The 12,416-nt window shown below is 45.0% G+C and overlaps 1 protein-coding gene across 1 annotated transcript in view; it reads right to left on the reverse strand.

The window, feature by feature from the left end:
- LOC105897225 (cadherin-12) overlaps positions 1 to 12,416 on the reverse strand; it is a 119,811-nt gene that overhangs the window by 71,652 nt on the left and 35,743 nt on the right. The window contains exon 2 of the mRNA XM_012824130.3: positions 90 to 654. Coding sequence (XP_012679584.1) covers positions 90 to 335 — 246 coding nt within the window. The 5' untranslated portion in view covers positions 336 to 654. The remainder of the gene's footprint in view (positions 1 to 89; positions 655 to 12,416) is intronic.

Genomic DNA, 12,416 nt, shown 5'->3' on the forward strand with positions numbered 1-12,416 from the left:
GTGTGTGTGTGTGTGTGTGTGTCTATGTGCATGTGTGTGTGTGTATGTTTGTGTGTGTGTGTACAGAATGTGCATCATCCCATCCTTACCTTCCCCACATACTGCGGCTCCGAGCCCATGTACTCCTCCAGCACGAAGAACTGGTTCCACACCCAGCCCCTCTTGACCCTCTGGAACGTGGCCCCCCCATGATGCCCCCCCAACTGTCCGACCAGGTGGCGCGGCCGCTCCTTACCCAGCCTGCTCTGGGGCTGGGGGGGTGAGTGGATGGGGGACGGGGAGCCCTGCTCGCAGAAAAGCCAAAGGAACAGCAACAGGCAGTTCCTTGTAAGCATTGGCGAACGCTGAGGTCAAAGTCTCCCGACTTGAAGTCCACAGAAAGAAAAAAAAGAAGAAAAAGAAGAAAAAGAAAAGAAAATGCAGCAATAGAGCACAATACCCAGAGATGAGACCAGGAGGCTGGACGCAGTAGGAGGTCGGTGGCCGATGGCTGGTGGGGGGGGGGAGTGGGAGTGGGAGAGAGGAAAAGGAGAGATGGGGAGAGGAGGGGAAGGAGGTCTGGGGGTTTGGAGACCCTCTCCAGGAGGACTGGGTCACGCGATGATCACTCCCCTCTCAGCCAGTGCCTCCTCGTTGTGTGGTCGAGAGCATCACCTGAGGGACAGAACAAAGAGAGAGAAAATAGCTTGAGTGAATAGGAAAAGTGAGATCACATCCATGTTTGTTTGTGAGCGAGGATGTGTGTGTGTGTGTGTGTGTGTGTATGTGTGTGTGTGTGTGTTTGTGTGTGTGTGTGTGTGTGTGTTTGTGTGCGTGTGTGTGTGTGTGTGTGTGTATACAGCTAGCACACTCTAGACCAGATAGCAGACAACTTCATCACCACCTTCCTCCATCCCCCCACGTGTGTCAGTAGTGGGCGCTGTGACCGGGGCCATTAGCTGGCCCTCTCATCTCTCTTTCCCAATGAGGCCTGTGCTCATCTCCTCTGGCATAATGCTGATGGATGGCAAATCAATGCCTCCTGCCATTAGACAGCCCCGATCCAAGTGATTGGCTGTCTGAACGCAACCTCCAGAGGGACTCACTGAACCCTCCGATACAGGCACACACTCACACACACACACACACACACACACACACACGTACACACACACTTAGAAACTCATATACACTCACAGAGTCTCATACAGATTCACACATACACACAAGGTCAGTTAGCAACACACACACACACATACATACAGTACATGCATATAATACATACACACACTGTTCATGCATTGCACACACACAAGGCCACTTGGACACGAACAAACAGGCAGTCATTCTGACAGTGTCATTTGACAACCTGGATGCCTCCAGCAGCTAGGGCTGGTAATTTGATGGCTGAATGTTTCCTTCAAATGAGCTGCCGAAGATCACTGACACATCATCAAACCACGCCGCCACACTGCATTTCAATCTCTCGAAGGTGGAGATTCTCTCCAGCCTCTTTGTTCTGCCGATGATGATGATGGTATCTATCTGAGAGTGTGTCAGTGTGTTTAACTGTGTGTGTGTGTGTGTGTACAATCTGTATAGTGTGTGTGTGTGTGTGTGTGTATGTTATTTTCAGCAAGGATTCTCAAGGGACAGTGTTTAGAATTCCAAATGTGCAGCTCTTATCTCTAGGTGGAGGTTTCAGATTGCTCTCGCAGAGAGATCGTCTGTTTATGTGTGTGTGTGTGTGTGTGCGTGTGTGTGTGTGTATGTATGTGTGTGTGTGTGTGTGTGTGTGTGTGTGTGTGTTTCTCTGTGTGACGATGTGACCCTGCTCAAAGCAGAGGAGAGGCCGAGGCAGAAACTGCTTCTGCACACACAAGTTCAGCTGAAACAGCATTGTGAGGGGGCCCCTCACTTTGTCACTCCCCTCTGCAGATGATACATAAAGGCGAGAGCACTCTCAGTGAGGGGGATGGAATAAGCTGCACAAAAACAAAATATAAAGTCTAGGTAGCCTGTGTGATCCCCACTGTAGACAAAGACACTCACACACAAACACATGCATACCTTCACCTCCACGCACACACATACACCCACACGCACACACACACACACACACACACCACACACACACACACCACACACACACACACACACACGCGCAGACTCAAACTCACACAGATAACTCAGGGTGGTGTGGCAATTACAGAGACATCAGAGTTTAATCAAGGAGGTCATGTTCTAGAAAGAAGGCTGATGAAGAGAAACTTGTTGTTCTTTCTCCCCACACAGGCACTTTTCTTTCTTACTCAGTTTTACACACACGCACACACACCCACACACACCCTAAACACACACCATGCAGAGCACATTAAGTAAGCCCTTCAGGGCAGACTGTATCTGTCTTCCCCACCTGCTGTGTATGTGTGTGTGTGTGTGTGACTGGTAAGGGTTTGCAGTGAACCATGGTGTAGCCAAACAAAGACAAAACAAATTGAAGACAAAAGTGTTGACTCGACAGGGACGCGCAGACTGCTGAGGCAAGATTAACCTTGCGTCCTCGACTCACACCGAGAGCTGAAGCTTAAAGTCTCACTCAACACCACTGTATAAACACTCACTCCACAGCCGAACACACTCGCTCACCACTGGGGCTTTGATACTCACTTAACTCCCAGAAGCCAGACAAAAGAGTAGCCTGGCCATTACGTAAAGCAATCATACAGTTTAAAGTCATCATTTTCCAGCTGAATTTAAAACAGAAGAAGCTGCTCATATCGATGTGCCTGGATGTGCTTTCCAGCTATTTATAATTCATAACTCTTGATATCTTTTGAGGGGAGGTTTATCCCCTCAGCCTTATGCCATATTGCATTTTACAGCTTTTACATTTAAAGGTACAGTCTGTTATTATTTCCGTGAAATGTTGTTGATATCTGAGCTCAATGGCCAACCGAATTACACCCCTTCCTTTCGTCCTCTTGAGGCAACATGTTGACTGGCTGGAATTGTGCATAGCTTGGTCAGAGCCAGGACTGTGTATTAACGCTGGAGTATTTTTGAACACACACAAAGAACGGACCACTAGAGGAACGTGAGGACCAATTCACTAAAGTTGACAAAAAGTGGATTAGAACCACAGACTCTACCTTTAAAAGAAAGAAACAGCACAGTTACCCAAAAGAACCAGACCTTCTTTTGGGGCGATTCTTCTATCTGGCTTCTGAGCCATAAGTCACCAGCCTTATCGGGGCACCAGGTGCCCATGTAAAAGCTTTTAATGGGGAGCCAGGCTGGATCACGTCCCAGGATCAACAGCGCTGTGGCTGGCCAAAGTGGACCGTCAATACTTTTGTAGGTTGCCAGGTCGTATTCGGCCGTGGGGGGGGCCATAGTCTTTCAGCACATTGGCTGGCCCGACCTGCCAACTCAAGGTCATTGATCTAGCAGTTTTCAAACACAAAGTCTGAAAGACCAAAGCCAGCAAGTGGGGAACACAGTGAAGGTAGACCAGGAGCTCAGAGGAACTCTCTGATCAAAGGCACAGAGATAGGGATGGGTGAAAACGCTCTTAGATGCTCAGGGAACATCCGCTCACACAGACCACAGCTTGAACAATAATGTCTGATCACACACAAACAGATGCTTGCCTTTTTTCATCATATTTCATACTGTTTCTTCCTGTTTCCTTTTTTTCTTCTTCTTCATGTTTCTATTCATGTTTCCTTCTTGATTTAGTCTTTTTTTTTCACCTTGCTTTATTGTCCTGACGTGATAGGCCAACTGTGATATTAACACCTTCTTTATATTTGTATCACTGCATCCAAAATCATATTAATTTTAAATGTGCTGTGCATAAAATTGATTTACTTAGCATGTGATGCTATGCAGCCAGTGGTGTGTTTGCTATACTCACTCCGTCTCAAGGGTACGGCATACGGCTCATTTAATCACGAGACAACGTTCACTAGGATATTTATTCACAAAACAACTGCACAGTGTCATTCAATGCCGATCATCAGTATGAAGAGAAATGTTTACGACTGCATATTTAGATTCATGTGTTTTTATGTAGTCTATGTAGCATGTAGATAAAGGAGCACAAAGCCATTATGGCCTTATCTGTTTCCATGCATCTAATTTCATTCTCACTCCTCCATCACTGTTTGAAATAATGGAAGCAATCTAAAGCTGCCTTGGTGTGTGATTTGTCCAGTGTTTGCTTGTCTGAAGAACAAGGGCAATACAGGAGAGCTGAGTTGATGGGGTGCTTCACCCCTATGTTGTCTCTGAGGTGTGCAGTTCTGCGGGTGGTTTTGTATGCTCGAAGGTAGAGGGAAGTTAAACCCCAATGTCATATCTATCCCATGTGTTTCACTGTGGTTTATCGGCTCCAATCCTCTCTCTCTCTCTCTTTCTCTCTCTCTCTCTCGCTCTCAATCTGTTTTTACTTTGGACCAGGTGAGAGGTTGTCTCAAAGTGCAAAATTATTGATTTGCTGTTTATTTACTGACTGGAGTTTTTTTTCATTTATTTGTTTGCTGGGTAAGATCCACTTTCTGTGCTATATTACCTGATGGAAAATGCACAGCTAGATTTTGTAACACCTAACACCCTTTTCCTCACTTCTCATAGCAGACCCTTAGCAGATGCTGACGGACTTAAATATAAATGAACATACAGTTTAAACTGACATATAGTATATGAGTATTGATTACCAGTTGAGGATATTCTGCACTATGCATACCAGTGACGTGCGGTGAGGTTCGTGGCTGGTGAGGCACTGACTTTTTCAGTCAAATTTACAAATACATAAACCCAATTTAGTAACGGCGCCTATTAACGCCCGAAACCTATTAACAGCCTCACGCAGGTACATGTTACTTAATAATATTAAGTTAATATTGATTTCTATATCAACCAGGATAACGGATTTTAAACACCATACGCTCCTACCCAAAGGGGGTATTTAACTTGTATGTGTGCAAAAAATTGCAGTACAGCGTTATTTAGTGTACTAGACAGCGATTTATTTCTGTGTGTACAAACCCTCATGGAACGAACTGAACGAATTCGATTTCGCAACGAGAATTTGTGAGGGTCATAGAGCTTTCCATACAGAAAGGCTGTTAATTGGTTCCACCTCCTGTGTCAGCTAATTTTGCGTGTCGGTCTACACAACGGAAAAAAACTGAAAACACAAAGTTACCAGTGCTAATCTAGACACCCACCGCTACTGAAATATGTAAGATTGATTGATTAAAGATTTTTCGATCTATAAATGTTTTTAATAGCTGGGGCGTTAATAGGCGCCTTTACGATAGAGTATCTAAGATCACCATTCAATTGGCAGCTTTCACATTGACTACTGGTTGTTTTTCATATCAGCATTCTTTACACACACATAGGTAAGGTGCATACAGTAGGCAGCTGCTAGCTTGTGATGAACTCACGTGTAAATATTATGCACTCATGAATATGAACTCCTGAATATGAACTCTTTCTTACGAAGTTGCACAAGCACCCTGAGGGTTTCTACCTTTTCCCATTATAATTTTAAGAGTTAAATCGAGGAGACTATAACATCAGCTAGATAACCAGCTACCATTTCATGCAAATTGAACTCTTCCGATTAACTCGTAAGGTTATTAAGTGTCCTTAGCTAGCTAATTAGCTAACGTAGCAACAGGATAACCATTGCAACCAGGAAACACAACTTACCTACAATTTAAGTTTAATTTCTCAAAATCAGCTCACCAATAAAAAGCAGTCTTGGGTTCCAAGTGATCACAACCACTTGAGTGATGTTAAATGGCTTCACATAGACATAAAACAATCCCAATAGAAATAATTGGAAATCAACGGAGCTGCCGCTGTAAGTTCAAAACCAAATTTATTCTTGAGGTTCCAACAACGCTTTGAATGTGAGAAGTCGATCGAGTTATCTTCTGTCCCGTCGCTTGAAGCATACCTTTTAACTCCGGCATTGGTCTCCCATTAATAATCATTTCACGTTTGGACTGAAAGTCCAGTTTTGAGAACTGCTTCAGCTTAGCAATAAAATCTTCCATTTTCGCCATCAAGTAGAAGTGTAGAAGAAGAGCAAAGTTTCCCAGCATAACCCCGACAGGTGCGCTCTCGCACGCCCCCTTCATTGAGGCAGAGGTACTGTGTGCCTCACCTACATGATTTTTCAATGCGTTTTGAGCTCAGCTCAAAGGTTCTACGCATGCGCAAAACCCAGTTTGGAGCGATTGCGCAATCCTAGGTGAGGCACTGCCTCACTAGCTCCCATAGACAATACATGGTGCCTAACCTGACCGCACGTCCCTTGTTTTCTCCCGTCTATTTGAATAGGACATGCGCAAATTCAGCGAATTCAGCGATTTTGATTATAAAAATGCTCGAAATGATTGGAATCATGCAGAAATTACACCTATACCACAGATTACTAGAGAAATATCAATATTTATTTTATTTTATAATTCTTTTTTTTTTTTTTTACTTTTCAAGATGACAGGTGCATACAGGTAGGTTACTACAAGTCCACATTCAGTGCCACGGGCCAATGGACATAAAAAGCTCAGGTATTATGAATTACCTATACGGCATGATGAAAAGATAATTTAGGAAAAACAGAAGAGGACTCTTCCTCATCGACAGATTAGTGAGAGATTCAGACACAGCAGAGGAAGTGAATTAATGACACGGCAATCGATCCAGTTGCTTAATTAAAAGTCTAGATTAAAACAAAAAGTGCTCCAAAACCCCTCTTTGGGAATGTGAACTTAATTAGCGAGGAGAGTGGTAAACAACAAAACCGGCGCGAAATTTGTTCTGAATGAACAAATGAATCTGAATTACTCTCTCTCCCTTGCTTTCTCCCCATTGCTCTCTCTCTCTCTCTCTCTCTCTCTCTCTTCTCTTTCTTCTCTGGTTAGTCTCTGTGTTCTTCTCTACCATGGCTGTGAATAATACCACTATCTGGATATTGAAACCTTGGGCTGATGTGCAGTTGGCCTATCCACACAGCAGCGGGAGACCACCAGAAAGCGACATGGTTTGTGACTCCAAAATATCTGGCCTCATTGCGGAGAACTTCATTTCAAGAGCAGCTCATAAACCATCGCTTGAAAGATCTGAACATTTGCGGGAGTGAGTTGAAGTGCAGCAAAATATCATCTTCGAATATAAATCTAAAACTATATCAGTGTGCTTGAGGAGCCAGTCCAATTCCAAATCAGACGTGTATTTATTTTTATCATTATTATTATTATGTACATAACGATGTAATGAGCTCTAAAAGTGGCAGAGGTTTTGCCGTATGACCATTTCATACACCATACAAACCGAAAGGGAATACAAAGCAGCTGACCCATAATACCAAATGATCACTAATGTACAGCACAGTGAACAATAGGCTATAATGTGTATACTATGTTTCATAATTAATGGAGATGAAATGTTGTGGCGGAGGCCTTCGCTGAGCTCATCAGACGGGCTGTTTTTTGTTCTGGTCCGCTCTGTTTCACCTCCGGTTCTGCGCTAACGTGATTATGTGTGGCTCCATAAGCGTGTATCGTCCATAACTGCATTACTGGACGTTTCATTGACATTGTCATTGTCGCTGTCTTTGCTAAATTTCCGGGAGTTCTGTGCTCAGCCAAGGAGAGAGAACTTCCCACCCCAAGGTTATGTTCTACATGCACGCTCTCTCTCTCTCTCTCTCTCTCTCTCTCTCTCTCTGCGTTTCCAAATGAATCCCTCTCCGCTATCCCACATGCTGTCATGGGAGGAGCCATCACAGGTGAGGCCACCGGAGTGATGGCTGAGGTCACACCTGACTCTGCGTGATTGTGTGTGTGTGTGTGTGTGTGTGCTTCTGACAAACACAAATCTCTGATTGCTCCCATCTGTAGATGAACATAATGTGAGATGACTGTTTCCCATTATTCCTAAGGGAAATGTCCAGACTGATGGTGAGTGTGTGTATTTGTGTGTGTGTGTGTGTGTGTGCGTGTGTGTTCCAAAGCTAGTCTGCATGCCAGATAAGGCGCTCTCATTAGCATGTGTCAGACCTTGGAGTCGAGCTCGTGACCCGTGCGTCTGCCTCCGATTGCTTGAAGCCCCGGCTCTGACAGTGTCCTCCGAGCACTCCCATGGCGTCAGGCCGCCGTAAGCTCGCGGCCCGCCGCCACTGCCGACGCTACTCCACTCTCCGAACTCATCACCCGCAGTAATCAGCCGGCATATGGCTCGCCGGGCTGCCGCCTCTGATTAAGAAGTCCGCAGCCCCAGACTCTGCCAGGAAAAGTTATTACTTGTCACGGCTGTCACCGGCGTGATGAACGAATAAACAGCCATGGCTGTGACAGAGTGGGAGAATATTATCGGGGGAGGGGGGGAATTATGTTGATCTGAAGAGCACCTTCATATCATTACTTGGGGAGTTTGCTGGTGTAGATACAAAATGGTGTGTTTTAATGGTGCTTCGCATACAGGTGTGTGTGTGCGTTTGAGTGTGTGTGTGTGTGCGTTTCAATGTGTTAGTGTGTGTTTGTGTGGGGCAGGAAGGGGGAAGAGTGTCTGCATGTTTTGTGTACATACGTATATATGCATGCGTATGTGCATCAAAATGTGTGCTATATGAGTGTGAAAGGAGATGTGTTCATAGGCAAGTGTGTGTGTGTGTGTCTGTGGTAGATGTGTGAGTGTGTGCTTATGTGTGTGTGGTGGTAGGCATATGAATGACTGTGTGTGTGTGTGTGTGTGTGTGTGTAAGAGAGGTGGTAGACAAAGTCAGTGGCGCACTAATGAATGTGGAGATGTGCGGAGGATCAGACAGCTGTTCTTCCTGCTCAGATGAATGAGCGTCCAGCCGGACAGCAGCACGGACACCTCGCTCATGATGAATGCACCTACATGCTCTTCACACATCAATCCAACCGCCAGTGTCAGGAGGGGGGAGACACACTAATGCTGAACACTCTAACTAATGCCTGGGTGAGTGCTGTGTGTGTGTGTGTGTGTGTGTGTGTGTGTGAGAGAGAGAGGGAGAGAAAGTGTGTCTGTGTTGGAATTTGTGCAATTACGCCTGCAGCATGTTGCCTCCCAGAGGCCTTCATCTATACATGTAAGTCTCAGGAGGCCTAGTGATGGCTTTGCATGTGCAATGTGCCTGTATGTATACACTAGCATGACACTGTTTACAACCATGTGTACGAGGATGACTATCAGAAATAGACAGGGCCCAATAAACACACTTCTCCTGATCTCTATGAAATGTATGTTAGTGATTTATTACATGCTATATTATCTGTCAGTTCATATGTTCACATGAGGGATTCATGTGTTTGTGTGAGACAGGGTCCATCACACATCCTTATATACCTGAGCTAGCATGTCTAGCATTAGCAACGAGTGGAGACATAATGTATGCTGCCATGGTGTCAGAATCCATGTAAACCTCGAGTAGTCCTCCCTTTCATTCATTTAACATATAAAGTATCCCTCAGACCGCCATTTGTGTTTAACCTGCACTACCATACACATTCAGCATAATTCATGGCGAATGATTTATTCATATGATTCCATCTCCTGTACGGCTGTGCCTGTTGGGACATCAATTAAGTGGATCATTGTGTGCTCCACTTAGGTCCATACATGAAAGGAATCCTTACCCAACCTGAGAGGCAAACCCGGAAACTTGCCTTATTCCCTCAGCTCTACTAAACCCATGTCCACAGTACCCAGTGTGGTAGTGGCAGTAGGGTAAAGCATTATAGGACAGACTGTTTCTCTCCCTGAGCACTCGGGTGCATACAGATGAGTTTATGAGTAGAATGTGCGTTTGCTTAAATTAGATTTTTTTTTTTTTATAAATGGTAAAGTAAACAAGAACCCTAGTCTCCAAAGTGACATGCGGTTCAGCCGAGTAGAAACGAAGTCGGGAGATGGAAAAAAAAATATACTATTAAAAATAAAGCAAATCAGCCGAGAGCGTGGAGAGCACACAGCTTGAAGCAAAGTCAACATGGGGAAAGTTTTTAAAAAGGCAGAGGCAGAAAGAGGTGTCATGAGAGGACACGGGGAGTTACAAGGAGGTAGAGGACTGGGAAGGAGAAGTGTGTGTGTGTGTGTGTGTGGGGGGGAGGGGGAGTAAGGAGCGGTGAGAGGAGGAGGAGAAAGGGAAGGTAAAAGGAAAGATAAATGGAAGTGGAGTAAGGAGACGAGTAAGGGGAGGATAGATGAAGAAATAAGAGAGGGAGAAGCGTGGTGAGTAAAATGAAGGGAGGATGAGAGGTTGGTCCAGTACTGAAGAGAGGTTGACCATCACAACTAAAAGGACCATTTTGACGACCATCTTTGACCATCTATTATTAACCAACGTCGCCAGGCAACGGTAAGTAAGAGAGGAAAAGTGGAAAGCCCACGCTGAGAATGCTCCTCCTGGATGTGTGTGGCATGTCCCATAAGGCATGCTGAGGTCGATGGTTCTGTGGAAAACTGGGTGATGGCTGTATTACGTGACGTTATCAAAGCACCTCCCACGTTCCAGTCTGATTCATTCAATTCGATGAGCCCCAGTCCCAATAGTGATGAAGTCCCCAATACCAATTAGGCTGCTAAAAACCAAATGGCAACACATGGCAGAGAAAGCTGTCTGTATGACTATTAGTAAAAAAAAAAAAAACATTCAGACATTCAGTCCATTCTGGATAAGCTGCTGAATATCCTCATGTAGTGATGTACTACGTTTCTATGTTATTGCAATTTTGACATTTGAAAAACGGACATTAACAATTTGTGACTTCTGAACTGTGCTGTTGTGACAGGAGAGAGGAGAGGAGGAGGAGAAATGGAAGTTAAAAGGAAAGGTACGTGGAGGGTAGACGAATGGATTAAGAGTAAGAGAGGAGTAAGGAGAGGATAGCTGAGGGAGGGAGAAGTGTAGTGAGTCAAATGAAGGGAGGCTGAGAGGTTGGTCCGGTAGAGGAGAGGAAGGATTGACCATCACAACTAAATAAACCATCAGGTTGAAGCTCATGAATAAGTGATGGGGATTTTAAATCTGCTGACACCGACTCCAGCACATTACTGTCTCAATATGGTTATAACCACACACTCACTTTATTTCACTCACTCTCTTCACTCCTCTCTCTCTGTCTCTCTCTAGTTCTCTCTCTCTCTATCTCTCTATCTCTCTCTCTCTCTGTGGGTCTCTTGTATCTCTCGTACAGACACACGCTTGCACAGAACCCCTACTTAGTCATGCAGTCGTGCCAATCAAACCAACCGATCATGAAACCACATGTCCACTTTGCCACGGGTCCGCTGTCTCTCTCCTCAACCACAACATCCCTCATTGGTCCCCAAGAGCACGGCAGGGGGGGCAGCTTCTCTCACTGATCCTGCCTCCGTCTCACTCTCGCTCTCTCGCTCTCTCACTCTCTCACTCTTGCTTCATGTCCACTCTGCTCTTAACAGTCAACACAGACATGAAAGCTGGGACGTGTGCGATAAGCCGTGTCTGTTTGTTTCTGACGTCTGGACTCAATAGAGTGTGTAATGTGTTGTCATTCACAGGGCTGGCCGGGTTTTCTGAAGGGCAAGCTGTTTAATTCGGGGAACAGGGGCAAGGGAGTGGGTACTTTCTCAAGGGATGGCCACCGGTTTCCATCACAACCATTCAAGGATTAATTGACATTAGATCCTTGGATGCAGCTCACAGGCCAGAGCATTTGGAACATTTGTTGCTTTGCAAAAAGAATCAGGCAGACATATCTGGTATCTTGTTTTGCCGCCCTCAATCACATGCCCTCTCACTCTCTCTCTCTCTCTCTCACTAGTTCACTTTGAAACAATGCGCTCCAAACAAACAAAGAACAGTTTTTTTAGACTCAATCAAACAAATGAACGAATCCCATCTGGCAGACACATTTAGCAGTTTAGCTCCCCCCCCCCTCCCACCCCCCTGTAGTGGTAGGTATTACATTTTTGTTGTTATTAAAGCTAGATCTCCCTGCTTTAAGCTCTCATTCTCTCTGGCAGCATAATGGCCAGATGACTTTTGTTTGGAGCCATGTGGTCCATCCGGCTATCGCTCACACCCGTCTGGTGCAACAGAGAGTCTCTCTGACCCAGGAACCAGCATCAACCATCCCTTCAAAAACCTCATCACAGCTTTTAAACCATCTGGAGTGACTGCCTGGAGCCTAGCACACGTAGTGGAGAGAGCAATGAAAGGGAAGGGTGGAAGAGACAGACACCACACAGTAAATAATGTGTATCTTGCCAAGACCTGTCATCGCCACAAATTATTCCATAAGACTAAAAAATAACATACTATTTTAGTTTTTCAAAATATATTGACGCTATCTCAAGGGAAACTGTCTGCATTCAGTTGATATCTCCTTACAGCTACTGTTTATTCA

This window comes from Clupea harengus, chromosome 17 (assembly GCF_900700415.2).
Source record: "Clupea harengus chromosome 17, Ch_v2.0.2, whole genome shotgun sequence".
Taxonomy (NCBI): Eukaryota; Metazoa; Chordata; class Actinopteri; order Clupeiformes; family Clupeidae; genus Clupea; species Clupea harengus.